The sequence below is a fragment of the Topomyia yanbarensis genome, chromosome 3 (assembly GCF_030247195.1).
Source record: "Topomyia yanbarensis strain Yona2022 chromosome 3, ASM3024719v1, whole genome shotgun sequence".
In the NCBI taxonomy this organism is placed as follows: Eukaryota; Metazoa; Arthropoda; class Insecta; order Diptera; family Culicidae; genus Topomyia; species Topomyia yanbarensis.
The window spans coordinates 249,188,532-249,211,374 of NC_080672.1; the positions used below are offsets into that span (position 1 = coordinate 249,188,532).

Here is a 22,843-nt window from a genome sequence, read left to right on the forward strand (position 1 = left end):
GTACAATCATTGGATGTTGGACTTGATATGATTCCGTCGAATGACCTAATCTCCCACTAATCCGTAATATTCCATCATCGGTAATCGTCGGATTAAACCAACGTAATGGCGAACTTCGAGTAAGATTGTTGCCATTTGAAATTGCATTCCTCTCCTTCGAAAATGATTCTCTTTGAACTTGCCGAACGATCACCAGTTCAGCCTGCCGCAGCTCAGTTATACTTAGAAACCCATTTTTCCTTTTTTCATTCACGCTTCGCAAAGACGTCATCAGCCGTAACCAATAAGCTGTACTCCTGATCAATTTAGTATACGACGAGAATTTAGAAATGAACCAAACGCTGAATGTTTGTTCATCTGAGGCAACACAAGCTGTAACCATCCGCCGTTTTTCCTGCATGTCTTCCAACGAGAGTGTTTGTTGTTTTGGCCAATCATCCATCCCTAACTTCAACCATTGTGGACTATACCACCATAAACTGCATTCCTTTATTGCATTCGGCCAGACCAGAGCCGTAGCAACCTAAGGGGCAAGAGGGGGCTTTGCCCCCCACGTGTTTTGCGCCGAGCGAAATTATAGATTAATCAAATAAAAAGCAAGAGGACTATTTGTATATTGTATACTGTGTTAATTAGTATCGATCCGAAATTTCATCGCCGCAAATGGCCGGGCTTCATGAAACACCGCACCTAGACGATCTGTCATAATATAGCAAATTGCACAATGAAGGGCCGAATGAGAACACAAATTGTTCAAAAATTAGATGCAGTCTTATCGATGTACGGCTGCTCCAACTGGTGTGGATGGGCACCTTGCACAGCTAGCCACTTCCACTCTGCACAGTGTTTTAAAACGTCGTTTTCGTGCTCCAAATTAATAGCGTCTAAACCCTTTAACTTTAGAAGTATAGATTGTTCGGAGAAGTGTCATAAATGTGTCAGAAGTATATCGTTTAATTAATTCACCTAAAAGTAATATAATGGAACGTTATTTCGGAGCTTAAGCCAGATGTCGGTGTGGCGAATCCCGGGGAGCTGCCGGAATCCGATATACTGATATGATTCGCCTCGAATCGTGTCCCGAATCATCTCACCTTCGTCGATCTCGCAGTCTCCAGTCTCGACCAATCGCCCTGATAGTAGCGGAGCAGATCGGCGTTTCTCTAGGTCAAACGCTATGCTGATGTCGCCACTAATTCTTTCGGCTAGTGTGATGACTACACACAGTCGTTCTGTCGAGTCAGCATAGATCTTGATGTCGTCCACGTGAAAGTATGGGACGTCTCTTCCGGTGAGCTTTCTCTATACCTTATCTGATAGTCATTGAGGTGTCCTACTGTGCGGGATAAAAGAATCGTCTTGGAAAGTCCCCCTCAAGATGCGAAGCATTCTAGACCGCAACACGTCTTTTCCACTTCTGAGCTGAGCAGTTTTGTCGTTCCTCTCTCCATCACCTGCCGTAGGAACCTTAGACTACAGGATCAGCTTTATACATCTTTAATACCTTGATGAGGAGCGAGTGCGATATGGAGTTGTATGTCGTCTTGTAATCGGCATACTCATGTTCCGTTGGTTACACACTACTTCTCCAACAACATCGCAGACCTCTTCTCCATTCTCGATTGGCTAAATTTTCTGGACCTCGAAGATGTTGATACGGCAGTTCAAGCATTTTCCAACGTTTTGGGTTATGTTATTGACAGGCACGTCCCGAAATTCATCATCAACAAATTGGCCATCCTTGGCAAACGAGCACGATGCGACGGCTGAAGTCCATTAAGAGAGCTGCTCTGCGGAGGTTGACCAAGTATCGCACAATTCCACTTAGAAACTTTTACGTCAGTCTCAACCATGCTAATAAACGTGCTAGCCAGGATTGTTTCTTTCGATATCAGCAAAACATTCAGCGTATTCTCAAGTTGCACCCAAAACGTTTCTGGAAATAGGTGAGTGAGCAGCGCAAGGAATCCGGACTGCCGTTGTCTACGACTTTCAACGGCCGCACAGCTATCACATCCCAAGATATGTGCAGATTTTTTTCGGAGAAATTCGCGAATGTGTTCACATATGAGGCCTTAACAGTTGATCAAATTGAACTCGCTGTTAGTCAAGTTCCGGTTGTGAGCCAAACTCTAAGCGCAATTGATGTCAATGAAGCGATGATAACCAGAGCTTGTTCTCGGTTAAAATCGTCTTTCATTCCGGGACCCCATGGTTTCCTTTCAGTACTTTTAAAAAGGCACATCGACGTTTTAGCACTTCCCCTTCTTCGCATCTTTAGAGCATCTATTGCCATTAGGCAATCCATGAGGCATTTCTGATCAGATGATTATTTCTTCTGACGTAACTCGGGTGGGTGCGATGTCTGACAAAATCGCCGATTTGATCCAACATCAAACGAATCGGGCTAACGAAGTATGGTCGTCGGACGGGTTTTTCTTTTAGCTGGAGAAAACTTGTTGACAAAACAACTCGCTGAATTGTCAATCAAACGTCGTGGTGGATTGCCTAATTGGCATCTTTCCATCCTGCTGGAAGTCCGCGAACATGTTCCCAGTCCATAAAAAGGGTAATAAGCGAGACGTCAATAATTACCGGGGAATTACTTCATTGAGTGCTGTCTCGAAGTTGTTCGAGAATTGGTGATTATGGAACCTCTTTAGGCTCACTGCAAGCAGTACCTAAGTGACGATCAACATGGCTTCATGTCTGGCCGTTCGACAACGACTAACCTGCTTTGCCTAACATCATACATAACAGAGAGTATGGAACGTCGCGCTCAAACCGATGTTATCTATACAGACCTATCTGCCGCTTTTGACAAATTGAACTATGAAATAACAATCGCTAAAATGGAGAGATTTGGAATTAACGGTAGTCTGTTGCAGTTGTTTCGATCATACCTTTCAGGTCGAGAAATAGTGGTCATTGGAGATTGTCAGGCACCCACATTTATTTCTACGTCAGGAGTACCCCAGGGAAGTCACTTGGGACCGTTGATGTATCTGCTTTACTTCAACGACGTTCATCTAGTTCTGAAGTTTCCACGCCTGTCCTTCGCAGACGATCTCAAGATGTTTCTTCTCATCAGCTCTACTGAAGATTGCAGATTACTCCAACCACAGTATGAAACCTTCGCTGACTGGTGTAACACGAACCGTATGTGTGTAAATCCAACAAAGTGCTAGGTGACATCGTTCTCACGAAAAAAAAGACCCGGTTTGTTTTAACTACTGTCTACCTGATACTGAAATTGAACGCGTTAGTCAGGTGAAGGATCTAGGAGTGTCTAGGAGACTCGCAACTTGCGTTTAAACAGCACGTCTCCTATACCGTTAGCAAAGCATATCGAATGCTGGGATGCATCTTCAGGATAGCTAAAAATTTTACTTACATGTATTGTCTCAAAACGCTGTACTGCTCTTTGTCGTGGTCAATCCTGCAGTACTGCTGCGAAGTTTGGAGCCCAAACTATAACAACGGTGTTACGCCCTTTGGGGAAAGCTCCTCATTCTTTGCCAGCGTTACGGACACACCCGAGGCCAACAAGAGGATTGTGACTGATTGACAGCTGAAGGACTGCTAACACGCGACACAGGATCATTATTCTTCATTCTACAACAAAGGTGTATCAAATTTAAAGCTATCTAAAATTTATTATTTTCTACTTAAAACTACACTTAAAGCTAATGTGAATTTCTACCAATGGTAATTACTTTATTATTATAAATTAAATCTAAAAACTATAATGTGAATTTGTAATATAATATAGGATTGAGTTGAAGATTATTTTCACGGGCTTGATAACTAATACTAAATCAAACTCGTTAAACTATCAGGTAACTATATCTAAAGATTTAAACTTAGTAGCTAAATTAAACTAAATCTTAATTAAAACTAGTATTGCTGATTAAAATAAGGAGCTACTCCTGCAGATCGAAATCCGGATAAACGAGAACGTTGAATACTAAACATGAGTTGATAAACCTAACCTCAATTATTAAAAAATACACCTAACAAATATGTACAATTGTAGGAAAAATTTAACAACGCCTGCTGGAAATATAATTGTTAAAATTTCGGAAAACTTGTTATTGATCCATTCATAACAAATTATATTTTTCGTTTATCTTCCGGAGTACGATATCTTCTGAAACGTAGCTAGAATGCCTAAACGATCGAAAGGTGGAAAGATAATTAGTGACTCCCCTGGTGAAAACGGGGCCAGTTGTGGAGAGTGTCGAAAGCTGGACCACAGTCGGATGGTTCAATGTGATGACTGCGACGAGTGGTTCCACTACGAATGCGTCCATGTTACTGACGATATAGAGTACGAGGATTGGAATTGTAGACGGTGCATTAAAAAATCGCTCGACGAAGGAAAGCGAATTCTCCAAGCAAAGGAACAACAACTTCAGCAGCAGCAGAAGAACAAGCAACAACTGCAGCAACCATCGGTTGAGCAGCAGCAGCAAGGGCTACAGCGGCAGCAGACTAGAAAAGTTGTGACAGACCAAGAATTGAAAGTACTAACCGAAGTCGGCACTCGTTCGACGTCAGGCGTTACGTCTACTCCAATATCCAAAATGAGTATAATGGAACAAAATATCCTTAGCCAAGCTATAGCTACTGAGCAGCAACGACTGCGTGAAGAAATGGATAAATCCAATCAGGAAATGCGAGAACAGCTGCAGCAGATTACTCAAGCTCTCATGAGCGAGCGAACAAAACACAAGCAACAAATTCTCACTCTCATGCAGCAGTATGAGAATCGTATGAAACTACCGCCGATCTCGTCGTCACTCGAAGCCGGCATGTCACAGCAAAATCACACTGGCGCAATCAAGAAAAACTACAATAGTTTCCAAGAGGCAGCCCTAAGTTTGCGCCGCTAAAACAACAAAAATGATCCATAAAAAATTTAAAAACGATCCATAAAAAAGTTGTCAATGTTCCATAAAACAAAACTGAAAATCCATAAAGCAGTGTGAATGATCCATAAAAAGGGGTGTTTTGATCCATAGATTATGTAAAATTGAACCATAAAATGGTCGCAAAAGAGCACTAAAATAGTAATAAAAGAGCAATTAAAATGAACCAATGCCCCATAAAAATATTGGAAATGTTCCATAAAATGATACATTTTGCGCCATAAATTAACTGACATTGATCCATAGAATATTAACAATGTACAATAAAACACGTCGATATGTTCCATAATATCGACAAAAATGTTCCATGGTATTACAAAATGGAGCAATAAAATATCAGAAAAAGTTCCATAAATTTGATGAAAATGTTTGCTAAATAATTTTTCTTGGTTCATAGAAGATGTAAAAATGAACATTAGAAATGATTCATATATCGAACGTTAAATAATGGTTCATGGATATTTACAAAACGATCCATAAGAAAAGAAAATGTAAAACGATCCATTAATATGTGCTTATGCACCAGAAAAATTAAATTTAATGAATTCATGCGAAATTTTTGCTGTTCGAACTAATAATAAAGTTTATTACATTTGGTTGTAATGTCAAACTACAACAAACCATGCATACATTATAGTTAAACTTAAGCTTCCGTATCCCACTAGTCAGGTAACTGACCTTAGCTAACCTGAAATCATTATGGCAACTCTTTAAACGTCAGGGTATTTATGATATTAGAGCGCTGAGAGTTATTAGACCACTGATACAGGGTGGCATGAGTCGCAAATACTATCTGAATAACTATCTGAAGCGAAAACGGACACTTTATACACGAACACTGACTAATGTGGCTACGCCACATCGCTTTCTAGTGTACTGTCGGACTTCGCTGCCGCTCAGTCGGCTTTTAACTAGCTATAGCCCCTATGTTTAAGTAAACCGGGTAAACGAGAGGACCACAGGTTTGCTTGCAATTCCAGCTACGGGTTAATCAATGCCTCGTCCAACGGATCCTCAGCGGCTTTGCGCCGCTTCGGATCCTTGGCCTCGGATATGTGGCCAAGCCGCATCACACTAGCTCCCAGTATAAGCTCACTTGTTAAAACACTGTCACTGTTATGAGAATTATTAAGCACAACTTATTTTTTCAGTTTACCTTAAAATTTCGCATGAATTCATTAAATTTATTTTTTCTAGTGCATAAGCACATATTAATGGATCGTTTTGCATTTTCTTTTCTTATGGATCGTTTTGTAAATATCCATGAACCATTATTTAACGTTCGATATATGAATCATTTCTAATGTTCATTTTTACATCTTCTATGGACCAAGAAAAATTATTTAGCAAAGATTTTCATCAAATTTATGGAACTTTTTCTGACATTTTATTGCTCCATTTTGTAATACCGTGGAACATTTTTGTCGATATTATGGAACATATCGACGTGTTTTATTGTACATTGTTAAAATTCTATGGATCAATGTCAGTTAATTTATGGCGCAAAATGTATCATTTTATGGAACATTTCCAATATTTTTATGGGGCATTGGTTGAATTTAATTGCTTTTTTACTACTATTTTAGTGCTATTTTGCTACCATTTTATGGTTCAATTTTACATAATCTATGGATCAAATCACCCCTTTTTATGGATCATTCACATTGTTTTATGGATTTTCAGTTTTGTTTTATGGAACATTGACAACTTTTTTATGGATCGTTTTACAATTCTTTATGGATTATTTTAAATATTTTATATGCAAAAGTACATTTTCCCTTTCCAAGATGTTGCTAGAGAGAACCAAACTCAAGGAGGAAATTTTGAAACGAAGAGTAAGGCGTCGTCCAGGGCTTCCAGAAACTCTGCTAGGTTGTATGAGCTTCAACGTAAGGCGCTGGAGGAAAAACAAGCTCTGGAGAGAAGACAGCTCGAGGAAAGATTAGCTTTGCAGCAGGAGCAAATAGAGCAAAGTGACAGAGATTCGGTAGAGGACGTTGGAGATGTATCGAAAATAGCTGATTGGCTTGAAAAGGTCAATCTCGGAGAGCATCCTAAAGAGCATTCAGCCGCGATCGACGAATCACCGGTAGCTGAAAATCATAGAAACTCTCATTCGTCGCTGGCATCGGTATTTAGTCTACATCCTCGGCAAGGATTGGAGCCGCTGGATACCCGACACCTAGCCGCTCGACAGACTGTCAAGGATCTTCCAAGGTTCGGCCGGCAAATGCCTGGGCAATGCGCAATACAGACCCGGTGGTTAGCCACAGTGGTCCTTAGCCTCTTGCCCAGGAACTCCTATCTCATCACAAGACGGAGGTGGTTGTTGTCAATAACCGCAAGTCGGCACAACAAGCAGTTATCCAAGCGGGAGAAGTTGAGATAACTTCTAAGCGGAGTCTGAAGATTCTTGGGGCCATCATAGACGACAAGCTGACCTTCGGCAGCCATGTCGACTATGCGTGCAAGAAGGCTTCGGTGGCTGTTGCGGCATTATCGAGGATGATGTCCAACAGCTCCAAGGTGTGCGCCAGTAGACGCAGGCTACTGGCCGGTGTCGCCGTATCTATTCTTAGGTACGGTGGACCGTCCTGGGCGAGGGCACTGGGAGTAACCAGTTACCGTCGCAAATTGGAGAGCACCTATCGCTTGATGTGTCTCAGAGTGATATCTGCCTACCGCACGGTATCACATGATGCATCCTGCGTGATAGCGGGTATGATGCCAGTCGGGCTGGTCATCCGGGAAGACGAAGATTGTTTCGAATTGCGTGGCAATAGGGGAGTCCGTGAGCGTGCCAGGGTGACCTCGGTCGCCAGATGGCAACGCGAATGGGACAACTCGTCGAGAGGTAGGTGGACCCACCGGCTGATACCCAACATATCTAGCTGGGTGGGAAGACCCCATGGGGAAGTTCACTTCCATCTGACACAGTTCCTGTCAGGCCATGGCTGTTTCCGACAGTACCTCCACAGGTTTGGGCACGCTGAGGCCCCAGTCTGCCCAGACTGCCCAGGTGTCGACGAAACTGCGGAGCACGTACTATTCGTATGTCCCCGCTTCGACGTCGAAAGAGGCGCTATGCTAGGCGTCTGCGGCTTGGATACAACCCCTGATACCCTTGTTCAGGGGATGTGCCAAGCGGTAGAGAAGTGGAACGCAGTTTCGACTGCCACCACTCAGATTGCCTGCCGGCTGCAGAGAGCATGGAGCGCCGAGCAGCAGGCGAGGAGTTAGAGTGAGTGAATTGGCGGATGATAGACGAAGGTATGGTCTACCCATGCCAAGATGGGAGCGAGTGTGCGATAATGTAAGGCACGAGTGAGAGCGTACGCTAAGTACGGCCATCCCCCCAGAAGTAATGCCGAAAGGTAGTTCCTGGGGATGGATGGCGGAGCCCAATGGAGTTTAGTCGGTATTAATGGCTGGTCACCATTTGAGTCCGACACGCCCCCAGTGCACCCCGTGTGGTAGATTGGACCCTACCGTTAGCACGTGTACTGGGTTAGGACATAAAGGTCTTCTCCATTGTTAAAAAAAAAAAAAAAAAAAAAGACTGTCAAGGATCTTCCAAGGTTTGGAGGCGACCCAGAGGACTGGCCTCGTTTCATTGCAGCGTATGAAAGAACAACACGAATGTGTGCATTTCGAAACGATGAGCTGTTGGATCGACTGGAAAGATGTCTCCACGATCGAGCTTTCAGCGCCGGTTAGAGCCTGCTATTGCACCCAGAAAATGTACCCGTGATAATCAAACGGCTGAGGACGCTATTTGGAAATCCTGAGTCAATAGTAGAAACACTAGTTAAACGGATTAGAGCGATGCCAGCACCTAAAGCGGATCGGATGGAAACAATAATTGATTTTGGGGTTGCAGTACAAAACCTTTGTGCTACTGTGCAGGCATGTGAAATGGACGAGTGTCTGTATAACGTGGCTCTACTGCAAGAATTGGTAGATCATTTGCCTCCCACCATTAAAGTGAACTGGGCACTTTTTCGCCAATCCAAGCGATCCGCCTCTCTCGTCGATTTTAGTGAATGGATAGGAAACTTGGTAGATGCGCTGAGCAAAGTTACGAGACCTGCCTTTGTCGGTTCCAAGTGTAACCGGCCGATCGAGAAGCGAGGCCGGAGAGACGACGCATATCTGAATACTCATACAGATGAAAGGAAACCGAGTCTGAAAGCTTGTTTTGCATGCGGAAAGTCTTGCAAAGCGCTGGATAAATGCGAAGGATTCCTAAAGATGTGCCCAAAATCGCGATGGGCGATTGTAAAAAATAATAAAGTGTGTAGAAAATGCTTGAAGAAACATTTTAATTCTTGCGCAGTAAACAATCCCTGCAGAAAGAACGGGTGTCTGTACCTACACCACCCACTTCTCCACGATGATGAGCGGCATAAGCAACAAAGCAATGCTTCCGCGAATCAGCACAGCCCTTTGACCAGGTACACACCATCATGCAATACTCATTACTGTTGTCTTGGTACAGTTATGCTCAAATACGTAAAGGTTACAATACATGGAAGAGGGAGATCGGTAACCACATATGCCTTCCTGGATGACGGGTCAACTTGTTCACTCATGGAGCACGATCTATTGGAAGAGCTCAATATTTCGGGAGAAAATTACCCTTTATGTATCAATTGGACTGGTGGACAGGCTAGATATAAATCAAACTCGGTCAAGTGCGTCGTAGAGATAACAGGGGTGAATGATTCCAGTGGCCGGACCAGTCTTTGCAAGGTTCACACGGTAGAAAGTCTTCAGTTACCGTAGCAAACGATGTCTGTTGAGGATATTTCAAAGCATTATCGACACCTCCGGGGAATCTCGATAGAATCTTATGTAGATATCAGACCTCGTGTTCTCTTAGGGATGGACAACATCCGGTTAGGACACCCGTTAAACTCGAGAGAAGGGGAAGAAAATCAACCAGTTGCAGCTTTGACGCGACTAGGATGGATCGTTTACGGTCCATGTTCTATTGCTAACGCCGACCAGCGAAAACAACACGATGAGACCTATAGTTTTCACATCTGTCAGTCAGTTGTGACAGACCAAGAATTGAAAGTACTAACCGAAGTCGGCACTCGTTCGACGTCAGGCGTTACGTCTACTCCAATATCCAAAATGAGTATAATGGAACAAAATATCCTTAGCCAAGCTATAGCTACTGAGCAGCAACGACTGCGTGAAGAAATGGATAAATCCAATCAGGAAATGCGAGAACAGCTGCAGCAGATTACTCAAGCTCTCATGAGCGAGCGAACAAAACACAAGCAACAAATTCTCACTCTCGTGCAGCAGTATGAGAATCGTATGAAACTACCGCCGATCTCGTCGTCACTCGAAGCCGGCATGTCACAGCAAAATCACACTGGCGCAATCAAGAAAAACTACAATAGTTTCCAAGATGTTGCTAGAGAGAACCAAACTCAAGGAGGAAATTTTGAAACGAAGAGTAAGGCGTCGTCCAGGGCTTCCAGAAACTCTGCTAGGTTGTATGAGCTTCAACGTAAGGCGCTGGAGGAAAAACAAGCTCTGGAGAGAAGACAGCTCGAGGAAAGATTAGCTTTGCAGCAGGAGCAAATAGAGCAAAGTGACAGAGATTCGGTAGAGGACGTTGGAGATGTATCGAAAATAGCTGATTGGCTTGAAAAGGTCAATCTCGGAGAGCATCCTAAAGAGCATTCAGCCGCGATCGACGAATCACCGGTAGCTGAAAATCATAGAAACTCTCATTCGTCGCTGGCATCGGTATTTAGTCTACATCCTCGGCAAGGATTGGAGCCGCTGGATACCCGACACCTAGCCGCTCGACAGACTGTCAAGGATCTTCCAAGGTTTGGAGGCGACCCAGAGGACTGGCCTCGTTTCATTGCAGCGTATGAAAGAACAACACGAATGTGTGCATTTCGAAACGATGAGCTGTTGGATCGACTGGAAAGATATCTCCACGATCGAGCTTTCAGCGCCGGTTAGAGCCTGCTATTGCACCCAGAAAATGTACCCGTGATAATCAAACGGCTGAGGACGCTATTTGGAAATCCTGAGTCAATAGTAGAAACACTAGTTAAACGGATTAGAGCGATGCCAGCACCTAAAGCGGATCGGATGGAAACAATAATTGATTTTGGGGTTGCAGTACAAAAACCTTTGTGCTACTGTGCAGGCATGTGAAATGGACGAGTGTCTGTATAACGTGGCTCTACTGCAAGAATTGGTAGATCATTTGCCTCCCACCATTAAAGTGAACTGGGCACTTTTTCGCCAATCCAAGCGATCCGCCTCTCTCGTCGATTTTAGTGAATGGATAGGAAACTTGGTAGATGCGCTGAGCAAAGTTACGAGACCTGCCTTTGTCGGTTCCAAGTGTAACCGGCCGATCGAGAAGCGAGGCCGGAGAGACGACGCATATCTGAATACTCATACAGATGAAAGGAAACCGAGTCTGAAAGCTTGTTTTGCATGCGGAAAGTCTTGCAAAGCGCTGGATAAATGCGAAGGATTCCTAAAGATGTGCCCAAAATCGCGATGGGCGATTGTAAAAAATAATAAAGTGTGTAGAAAATGCTTGAAGAAACATTTTAATTCTTGCGCAGTAAACAATCCCTGCAGAAAGAACGGGTGTCTGTACCTACACCACCCACTTCTCCACGATGATGAGCGGCATAAGCAACAAAGCAATGCTTCCGCGAATCAGCACAGCCCTTTGACCAGGTACACACCATCATGCAATACTCATTACTGTTGTCTTGGTACAGTTATGCTCAAATACGTAAAGGTTACAATACATGGAAGAGGGAGATCGGTAACCACATATGCCTTCCTGGATGACGGGTCAACTTGTTCACTCATGGAGCACGATCTATTGGAAGAGCTCAATATTTCGGGAGAAAATTACCCTTTATGTATCAATTGGACTGGTGGACAGGCTAGATATGAATCAAACTCGGTCAAGTGCGTCGTAGAGATAACAGGGGTGAATGATTCCAGTGGCCGGACCAGTCTTTGCAAGGTTCACACGGTAGAAAGTCTTCAGTTACCGTAGCAAACGATGTCTGTTGAGGATATTTCAAAGCATTATCGACACCTCCGGGGAATCTCGATAGAATCTTATGTAGATATCAGACCTCGTGTTCTCTTAGGGATGGACAACATCCGGTTAGGACACCCGTTAAACTCGAGAGAAGGGGAAGAAAATCAACCAGTTGCAGCTTTGACGCGACTAGGATGGATCGTTTACGGTCCATGTTCTATTGCTAACGCCGACCAGCGAAAACAACACGATGAGACCTATAGTTTTCACATCTGTCAGTGCGAAACCCTTCATGCAATGGTTAAGGAGTTTTTCTCACTAGACAGCCTTGGAATCCAGACTCCCAGCGGTTCCCTAATGTCTAAAGACGATGAGCGTGCAATGGCGCTACTCATGTCCAACACTTTACTGAAAGAGAATCGGTACGAAACATCCCTACTATGGAAATTTGATGAAGTCAAATTGCCAGAAAGCAAAACGATGGCTCTAAAGAGATTTCACTGTTTGGAGAAACGTATGGCACGTGAACCTGAGATGGCTACAGCATTGCGAATTATGATTCGGGACTATGAGACTAAAGGCTATATATGGAAATTATCATCGGAGGAGGAAAATGTGCCGAGAGATCGTGCTTGGTATTTGCCAATATTCCCGTGACGAATCCTAATAAACCAACGAAATTGCGAATCGTCTGGGATGCTGCAGCCAAAGCCCATGGAGTATCGCTAAATACTTTTCTACTTAAAGGACCCGACCAGTTAACATCCTTACCTGGAGTCCTCCATCGCTTCCGGAAGTATCGAATAGCGGTTTCAGGAGACATATGTGAGATGTTCCACCAGGTACAAATTAACAATGATGATCAGCACTGCCAGAGGTTTTTATGGAAAAGTGGACCTCAAGATCAAACACCATCGGTGTACGTGATGACTGTTATGACGTTTGGTGCAACATGTTCTCTTAGCTGTGCCCAATACGTGAAAAACAAGAATGCTGAACGTTTCGTGCACAAGATGCCTGCGGCTGTCGATGCCATCATTAACGAACACAATGTGGACGATATGCTATCCAGCGTAGAGACGGAAAAGGAAGCTGTTGATCTTGCAACAAATGTCCGCTTCATTCATGCACAAGCGGGATTCGAGATACGTGGATGGCTTTCTAATTCCAATGAAGTGCTAGCTGCTTTAAACGGACCCCAAACTTCGGAGAAGGATCTGAACGTAAATTCTCAGATGGCAACCGAAAAGATTCTTGGGCTGTGGTGGAATACAAAGACCGACACTTTCACCTTCAGATTTCCCAAGAGAGCAGATGTGAAATTTTTATCCGGCCAGACAATCCCTACGAAGCGTGAAGTCTTGCGAGTCCTGATGTCCATCTTCGATCCACTAGGATTTCTCGCCAACGTACTAATGTACTTAAAAGTTCTTCTACAGGAGATATGGCGTGCCGGTACGGCATGGGATGAGCCAATAGCTAATGAGCAATTCGTGAAATGGCGTACGTGGCTTGGAGTTTTGACGAAGGTGGACACCGTTTCTATTCCGAGGTGCTATCGTGTCAAAACTTCATCAATGGAATCAAATAAACTGCAACTCCATATCTTCGTCGACGCGAGTGAAAATGGATTTGCAGCTGTCGGCTATTTTCGATATGAAGAGCAAGGAGTAACTGAGTGTGCATTCGTGGCTGCGAAAACACGCGTTGCACCCCTGAAATATGTTTCCATACCTCGACTGGAATTGCAGGCTGCGGTGATTGGAGCGCGGTTGGCAAAGACGATAGTGGAACGTCACCGCGTGACAATCAATGAACGCTTTTTTTGGACAGACTCGCGGGACGTACTCTGTTGGCTAAATTCGGACCATCGTCGCTATAGCCAATTCGTTGCATTTCGTATAGGAGAGATTTTGGAGAATACGGACGTTTCTGAATGGCACTGGTTATCAACGCAGATGAATGTGGCAGACGAAGGTACTAAGTGGCAAAAATTACCAGATCTTTCTCCGTCCAGTAGATGGTTCCGTGGTTTGTCGTTCATCTGGATGCATAAGCACGAGTGGCCAGATCTGCGAGGACATGTGGGATCGACGTCAGTAGAACTGAGACACTCAGTGAATCTCCATCAACATGAAGCAGTATTGGTGAACTTTTCGGATTTTTCCAATTGGAAACGACTACTACGTTTGGTTGCTCTCGTGTTTCGTTTCGCTCACAACTTAAAAGCCAAACTTAATGCAACGTCACCAACTGTTAAAGCACTGCGAACCGAAGAACTTCAAATTGCAGAAAGCTATATTTTTCGGCAAGTTCAGTTAGCAGCATATTCTGAAGAAATGGCTATAGTGGCAAAGTCAGCCGAAACGAGCCGATTTAAGTTGCCGTCGAATAGTACAATATGTGGCTTGTCACTATACTTGGACGATCGAGGGCTATTGCGAATACGAGGAAGAGGTAAACATTGCGCGTTTGCAGGCCCATACGCAACCAATACCATTTTACTTCCAAGAGACCACCCTGTTACTACACTTATCGTACGCTCGGTACACGATCGATATCACCACCTTAACCATGAGACTGTCGTGAACGAGCTTCGACAAAAATATCGGATCCCCAGATTGCGTAGACTCTGCAACAAGATTCGCAAGGAGTGTCAAACTTGCAAGAACAGCAGAGCAAAACCGGAACCTCCAATGATGGCAGATTTACCCTTAGCCAGGCTGGCTGCTTATACCAAACCCTTCTCGTATACAGGTGTGGATTATTTCGGTCCACTGTTCGTAGTTGTGGGTCGACGAGTAGAGAAACGATGGGGCGTTCTTCTTACGTGCATGACGGTTCGAGCTATCCACATCGAAATAGCACACACACTAAACACTGACTCATGTATAATGGCTATACGGAACTTCATGGCGCGTCGTGGAACACCGTTACAAATTTTCAGCGATAGAGGAACCAACTTCATCGGCGCTAGTCGTGAGCTACAAGAAGCGCTGCAGAAAATCGACCACGAGAAACTATTCAGCGAATTTGTATCGTCAGAACTAAAATGGTCGTTTAATCCGCCAAACTCTCCACATTTTGGAGGCTGTTGGGAGAGATTAGTACAATCCGTTAAAAAAATTCTCAACCAGATGCATCTTCCACGTCATCCTACAGATGAAGTCCTGAGAAATACACTGGTGGAAATTGAGAACACCGTAAATTCTAGACCGCTCACATATATTCCTATCGATGATGAGTCCGCACCGGCTCTAACACCGAACCATTTTTTAGTTGGTTCTTCCAGTGGCTGCAAACCTCTGGTCATTTTTGACGACAAGCCCGCAACGTTACGCAATAATTGGAAAACTTCACAGATTTACGCAAACCATTTTTGGCAAAGATGGGTTCGCGAATACCTGCCAACAATTTGTCGTCGAACTAAGTGGCACCAACCAGTGAGACCAATCCAAGTAGGTGATATTGTTGTCATTGTTGATCCGGACTTACCACGAAACATGTGGCCCAAAGGTCGAATTGTTGCGACTAAGAACAAGGACGGCCAAGTTCGAAGAGCAACGGTGCAAACCATGCACGGTATCTACGAGCGTCCAGCCGTTAAGCTGGCAGTTCTAGACCTCGGAGCAAATGAGAGTAAGCAGGATACGACATCCAGCGTACTGGGGGGAGTGTTACGCCCTTTGGGGAAAGCTCCTCATTCTTTGCCAGCGTTACGGACACACCCGAGGCCAACAAGAGGATTGTGACTGATTGACAGCTGAAGGACTGCTAACACGCGAGACAGGATCATTATTCTTCATTCTACAACAAAGGTGTATCAAATTTAAAGCTATCTAAAATTTATTATTTTCTACTTAAAACTACACTTAAAGCTAATGTGAATTTCTACCAATGGTAATTACTTTATTATTATAAATTTAATCTAAAAACTATAATGTGAATTTGTAATATAATATAGGATTGAGTTGAAGATTATTTTCACGGGCTTGATAACTAATACTAAATCAAACTCGTTAAACTATCAGGTAACTATATCTAAAGATTTAAACTTAGTAGCTAAATTAAACTAAATCTTAATTAAAACTAGTATTGCTGATTAAAATAAGGAGCTACTCCTGCAGATCGAAATCCGGATAAGCGAGAACGTTGAATACTAAACGTGAGTTGATAAACCTAACCTCAATTATTAAAAAATAAACCTAACAAATATGTACAATTGTAGGAAAAATTTAACAACGCCTGCTGGAAATATAATTGTTAAAATTTCGGAAAACTTGTTATTGATCTATTCATAACAAACGGTATTGAGTGAATTGAGTCCGTGCAACGACGCTTTTTACGTTTTGATTAGCTTGGAACCCCTGCTTGTTCGATGGAATACAGCAAGGGCTTTGTTTGATGCTGATACTTTGTGAGGTCATCTGGATTGCTCAGCCACCTTGGAACAAATTAACATAAATGTAGCACCTCGAACAACACGTAACAACCTCATGCTCCGATTGCCATTTCGACGCACTAATTATGCACGGGGCCATTACGGGCCTACAAAGGATCGTCAACCGAGTCGCATCAGCTTTCGACTTTAATTTGCCTCGCCCAACGCCAATGATTTTACCTAGCCTTCAAAGGACCCATTAATTTCGGCTGATTCCTTCATTGTTGATTTTTTCACTGTATTGTTATTATTTTTATCAAAGGTTGTAACGATTTGACTGTTAGCAATAAGTTTAGCATTAAGACATCATTGTGGCTTTGAATTCCCTGTTGGTGTATATATGATACATACAAATACAAATACAAACAATGATTGCATGGAGGATAACTTGATCTTTTCAGTCTTGTGTATTTTTTTACATCCCTTCTGCTCCTCTGGTCCTTCTGGTGCTATTCTTCTCATAGTGGGCTGTATGTAGCGATGAAGGTGCTCATGATCTTGTGCAGACTTGTTAGACAGGTAATTGGTATGTCCTTGAGGATGAGAATTGTGGTACCACGGGTGATGAAATCCGGCGATAAACGGGGTTCGCGTAACGCCCAATTTCTAAGATACTGTGTACCCTCGCATACATCATTGGTTTCGACGGAGACAGCTGACATCTCGTCGATTTCTTCGCCTGGTCATTTCTCCACGCGCCTAAGCCACTGTTGTCCTTCGCTATATTGTACGGGGACCTCCCAAATACTGATTCAAAGCTATAACATCACTGATATCCGGTAGACCTTCGCTGAAACTGGGCTTCTTGTGGCTGATTTGGTCATAGAAGTGTAACGCCTTGGCCGTTTCGATAAAACACTCCATTACTGAATTAGTGTGTTGTGTTTTTTTGTCAGATGGCGACCTCCCAGCATGCGAAGCTCAGTATGTGAAATGATAGCGGCAGAGTTGTTCGAGATCCGACTCTCCAATCACCGCTACCTTGTAGGTAGTTACTTTTCCCGGTAATATTGAGACGGGTTGCCTCTAGGTGTAAGTCGGTATCGTAAACATCTTACGGTTGCCACTGTAGTAAGTTCTGCACAAATTCCAGGTGAATTGGGAGCACGTTACCATTCATGACCTGAAGTTCACAGGCAGGGATGGAAATTATCATTCATTCGCATGATTCTTGGCGAATCCGTTCATTGCTTTGGCAGTAGCCAGTCGTTCATTCACGATCCGACGAAAACTCTCCAAATGAACACAAATGGACGTAGGTAGAGATGAACTTCCGAAGAAGTGAGCCAGGTAAAAGAATGACACGTACTACGTTGAATGAAGAAGATTGGGGTTCTTTATTCGCGCATTGAATCGGATGATTGTATTGTAAACATTCACAAGTGAATCAAATTTTAGTTCACAAATGAATGAGAGATTGTATTCTCCAGTTGGGTTAGGTCAACTTTATACTGCAAATGTACACTATAATCATTATTGGGAAGTATATTGCACTAGAATCCACTTGAAATTGATGTTATTATATGGGAATCGTTTTATGAAGTTATTTCTAGGCAAATGCATGCTTGTACATGACATACATGAAAATTGTATAATTGAAAATTGTATAATCAACAATTTTTTCAAGCAATCCATGTTACGGTTCTGCGGTTCGATTTTCTTGTTTGGCGGTGCTGGTAAATTCATTACTGCGTAGACAGCAGGGTACATTTTAAAAAAGTTCCTCTTGAAATTTTTGAGTATCAGCGGTGCTTGCTTACATTCGCAATTCTCATCTGCTTTGCTGTGGAATTTTCTGCCCTCCTCCTAGATAACTTGCAACAGAATCTTTTTTTGGGTACAGCGTCGTTTCATTCTAAAAATTGTTTTTTTTTCACCAGCGCATCGCAAGCTACTTACTTGACAATTAGAGATCACCAAGTGAAAATTTCACAGGTCTATAAACAAGAACGACCAGTTTTTTTTATTAGAACGATCTGGTGAATGTTTTGAAATGAATTTTTGTGAATGAAAGAATGCATTCATGTGCGATCCTTTCTGCTTTCATTCAAAGCAATATAGGGTGTGGAGACTATTTTCGCCCTATTTCTATTATCGCCCTACCCATTTGAAGCCATTAGTTAGAGCAGCGGCTGCCATCTTTGTTCAACGCATTGGTACAAATGGTAGACGGAAAATAGGAGCATTCGGTTCAAGTTTTCGTGGCGCTCAAACAAAAATATTTCCTCATTCTCAGGACATTTTTGGTATTAAATTGGTTCTTGGGAACGAAGCAAGGGCACTGCTGCCAATTTATACGCATTTAGTCGATTGTAGGCTGCGTAATTAATAGAATATTGTGGCACCTTCCCTAATGGGGCTAAAATTAGGTCTTTACCCTATATGCGATGGAGAATGAATCATTGGTTGAACAATAACATTGCCGTGTGCTGTCGCTTTTTTCAGTTTTTTGTTTTGTTTCTCGCTTTCGCATGAACGCGTAACTCTACACAAGAAGGGTTGCCGAGATCGGGTTTCACAGTAGGAGCATGTTGGCGGATGATTTGAAATTGATCGTTTCGTGAAATGATTTTTTCCATGCCTGTTCACAGGTCAACTTAAAAGAATACTTCAGCTTCGGGATCCTGGGGCGTGACATTGGATCCGTGCCGCGACATTGCGCAATTGCTTCATCCACAATAAACACCAAATCGTCTTGAGTACTGTGGTTCTAAATATCAAAAAAAAAAAATTCTTCCAGTCCCTTGCTTTAAATATACGTTAAGTTTAATATAATGCCCCCTCACGAAAAACAAAATTGCTACGGCTCTGGGCCAGACACCGCGTGAGATAAGATCCGCTGGGTTGCTTATGCCTGGCACATGCCTCCATATGTGGTTTTCCGTGATCCTCTGTATTTTTGCAACTCGATTCGCTACAAATGTGGTCCAAGTGGTTGGTGTCGCAGATATTCATCGCAGAACGCAGGTCGAATCGGTCCAGAAGTAGATTTGATCGCTTCCGTGGCCTTTTCGACCAACTGTGCTGCTAGCAGCGCTCCACACAATTCCAAGCGAGTTAATGTTTGAACCTTGACCGGGGCCACCTTTGATTTGGCCGTAAAAAGTTTTATCGACACCGTACCCTGGTTGTCTACACTACGTATGTATAGACAAGCACCATACGCCTTTTCCGATGCATCAGGGAAACAGTGAAGTTGTATGTTTTCTGCCCTCGATATGATGGCACACCGTGGAATGCATAGCTCATTTAAAGATTGTAGTTGCCCATGGTAGCTACGCCATTCCTCCCCCACCGTACGAGGTAGTGGTACATCCCAGTCCCACCGATTACCTTCCTCATCTCGCAGACACCACAAACGTTGCATGAAAAGTTTTGCCAGTATTATAGTCGCTCCTAGAAGACTTAAGAGGTCGAAAAGCATAGCTATCGCAGACAATACTTGCGTTTTGTTAGCGTTTTATTTGGTTCGAGCATTGGTAATCGAAACTGGTATTTGAAGCAATCGGTTTTTGGAAACCAAGTTAAACCTAACGTTTTTACTGCTTGATCTTGGTCCCAGTTAACTTCTTCGGAGTCTGGAAGTGCTACACAGTCCCGCGGAATGCCATCCAAAATATCGAGACAGTTGGAAGCCCACTTCCTTAATTTGACACCGCCTCTCGCTATCATGGCAGCTAGTTGTTTGCGCAGTTCCACTGCTGTGTCGACATCATCTGCGCCGGAGATAACGTCATCCATATAGATGTCCTCGTCGACCGCCTGTGCAGCACGAGGAAATTTGTGCCCTTCGTCTAAGGCCAATTGTTTTAAAGTACGAGTCGCCAGAAAAGGCGCCGGTTTCGTCCCATACGTCACCGTCGCTAGCTCGTACATCGCGACATCTTCTTCCGATCCAAACCGCCACAGGATGCATTATAGTGGAATGTCCGCCTGATTCATGTTGATCTGCCTGAACATTTTTTCAACATCTGCTACCACCATTATTTGTCGAGTTCGACTACGAAGCACTATCGTCCGCAAATCTTGTTGAATGACAGGTCCAACAAGAAGAACATCGTTGAGCAAGACTCCACTTGATGTTTTGCATGAGGCATCAAACACCACTCTCACCTTCGTTGTGGTACTGCCCTCCTTGACAACGGGGTGATGCGGTAAGTAGCACCGTTTGCCTTCACCCATCGCTGCACCTTCCAACTTGTGCATATGGCCCAGTGTCAGATACTCTGCCATGAATTTTGTGTACTGCTGCTTTAAGTCTTCGTCTCTTGCCAATCTTCGTTCTAGTTCTAGCAGTCGCCTATACGCAATATCCTTTGATTCTCCTAATTTCGATAGGAGGTTTTCGTCCTTTGGGAGTGCTACTGTATATCGACCATTTGATCCCCTTTTGACCGTGCGCCTAAACTGCTCCTCGCAGCGCGCTTCCTCTGGAGAATAGTCGTTGACGGCTCCTACTTCCTCCCAGGACCACAACCGTGCCATTAATTTCTCCAGATTATCTGAGATAGCTATGTTGCACATTGTTCTTGAAGACGAAGTTGTGTCAGCCACCTCTCCAGATACGATCCACCCAAATACTGTTTCGGTGAGCAGCGGGAGACCGTTACCTAATGTGATTTCCTTCCACGTGCGGAAGAAACTGAAGAAGGCCTGTATTCCCAAAACCAGATCTACTACAGATGATTTGAAGAACTCTGGATCCGCTAACTCCACACCATCTGTTATAGCCAATGCTGCTGTCTGTACTGACACCGTGGTAAGGTCAACCGTTACCCTTGGCAATTCCAAAAAACTCAATGACCGACAAAAGAGTGAAACCCGAGATTTAATCGTCGCCTGTATTCTCTGTCTCGCTTTCGCTGCTGCATGGCCAATACCCATCACTGAAACGTCGACCTTCTCTCTTCTTATGCTTAATCGTTGACTCAATCTTTCGAACATAAAATTGCATTCTGACCCAGAATCAAGCAATGCACGTGCGGGATACCGGGCACCTGTATCATCTTCGATGAGGACAACGGCCGTAGCGAGAAGGATATTCGAGCTTCGACCATGTGCCATATTGGCGGAAACCGTACTTGTAGAAGTTGTATTGGCTGCCCGTTCATCAGGAGTTTTCGGCGTCTCGCTGTGCCCAGAACCTTCCCTGAAAACTCTTTGTGAGTGTTGTGGTTTGGTGTCGGTTTCACCCTTGAAACATAGCATGGTGTGATGTCGCGCCTTACATTTCCGACATGTGAATTTAGACAAACAATCCTTAGCCTGGTGGCCTCGCTTAAGACAGTTACGGCAAAGAGAATTAGTACGCAGTAGAGATTCTCTACTGGAAACCGCCATTCGCTGGAATACCGGACGTAGATGTAATAGATGATTGTCCGGACATGCAGGACATTTTCCAGTTGTACTCTACATTGCACTGTTTGAAACGCGAACCCACGGTTTCTTTTTTATTGTCGCTGCAGATTCTTGACGGTTGTCTGCAGTCTTGGTAGGAAGTGATTCCAAAATCCGTATGCGCCTCTGAATGAAATCTGTTAACTCCTTCAATGTGTCCTGTTCTTTCGTAGAAGAAAGCTCTTCCCAGCCTCGTCGGGTGTTTGTATCTAGTCGCGAACTAAGGATTTCAATCAGCAAGAGATCCTTATAGTCTGCTGGTTGAACTACTTGATCTAAGATTTGAATACTCCTCTCAAACCCTTCCAATAACCCTTGTAGCTCGACAACGGATTCCTTTCCAAGCGTAGGTAGTTTGAAAAGAGCGTGTATTTGTCTCCTTTTCAACAATTTACTGTTATTGTAGCGTTTGAGTAAGGTTTACCATGCGATCAAATAGTTTCCTCTTGTAATTTTCAGCGGATCGATGAGTGCCTTCGCTTCGCCTCCTAGACAACCTTTAAGATAGTGGACTTTTTCTACCTCGGGTAAATCTGGCTTTGTAATTTAATTTGTGGCAAACGAACATGATCCATGCCTCCATGAAGTGTCGCATCAGCGGCCCTGGTTGATTGATCGAGCTGAGCGACATCCTGCAAATCCTTCGCCTTATCGAGTAGAAATGACTTGATATCGTAGTAACGGTTTTCAAAGTCTGTACGCTCTTTTAAATATACCCCAAGTAGCAATTGCAACTTGTTGAAAGTTTTAAATGTTGCACAACTGCTACACAATATTTTTTATTGTTGGATATATTTGAAAAGCATTTCCACGGGTTTTTAAACTGATTGTACAACTAACTATAGAGCTGGCCAATAGTGTTATGTATCCAAACATCAATAACAGTTGTGAAACTAATCAGAAACTTTGCTAACTTGCACAAACAGTCTAACAAGTTGCAAATGCCTCTTTGTTTGCCATTCCACCCTCAAACAGAACTGTCCAACTACCCAGTGCTCGACAAATGGCACAGCTATTGTTTTCATT

At 43.5% G+C, this 22,843-nt stretch overlaps 2 protein-coding genes and 1 long non-coding RNA gene across 3 annotated transcripts; 2 read left to right on the forward strand and 1 right to left on the reverse strand.

Moving 5' to 3' along the window:
* The first annotated feature begins 12,566 nt into the window (after window positions 1-12,566).
* Window positions 12,567-14,568, forward strand: LOC131687858 (uncharacterized). The gene is made up of 2 exons (XM_058971945.1): window positions 12,567-14,436; window positions 14,492-14,568. Exons 1-2 carry the CDS (start codon window positions 12,567-12,569, stop codon window positions 14,566-14,568), a joined length of 1,947 nt encoding a protein of 648 aa, XP_058827928.1.
* Window positions 14,569-14,904: 336 nt separating this feature from the next.
* Window positions 14,905-16,624, forward strand: LOC131691928 (uncharacterized). Its single transcript, XR_009305883.1, has 4 exons — window positions 14,905-15,879; window positions 15,944-16,010; window positions 16,073-16,144; window positions 16,208-16,624. It is a non-coding gene; the product is annotated as an uncharacterized LOC131691928 (long non-coding RNA).
* A 3,222-nt stretch (window positions 16,625-19,846) lies between these two features.
* Window positions 19,847-20,296, reverse strand: LOC131687859 (uncharacterized). The gene has a single exon (XM_058971946.1). The coding sequence runs from the start codon at window positions 20,294-20,296 to the stop codon at window positions 19,847-19,849; it is 450 nt and encodes a 149-aa protein (XP_058827929.1).
* Between the last annotated feature and the right edge of the window lie 2,547 nt (window positions 20,297-22,843).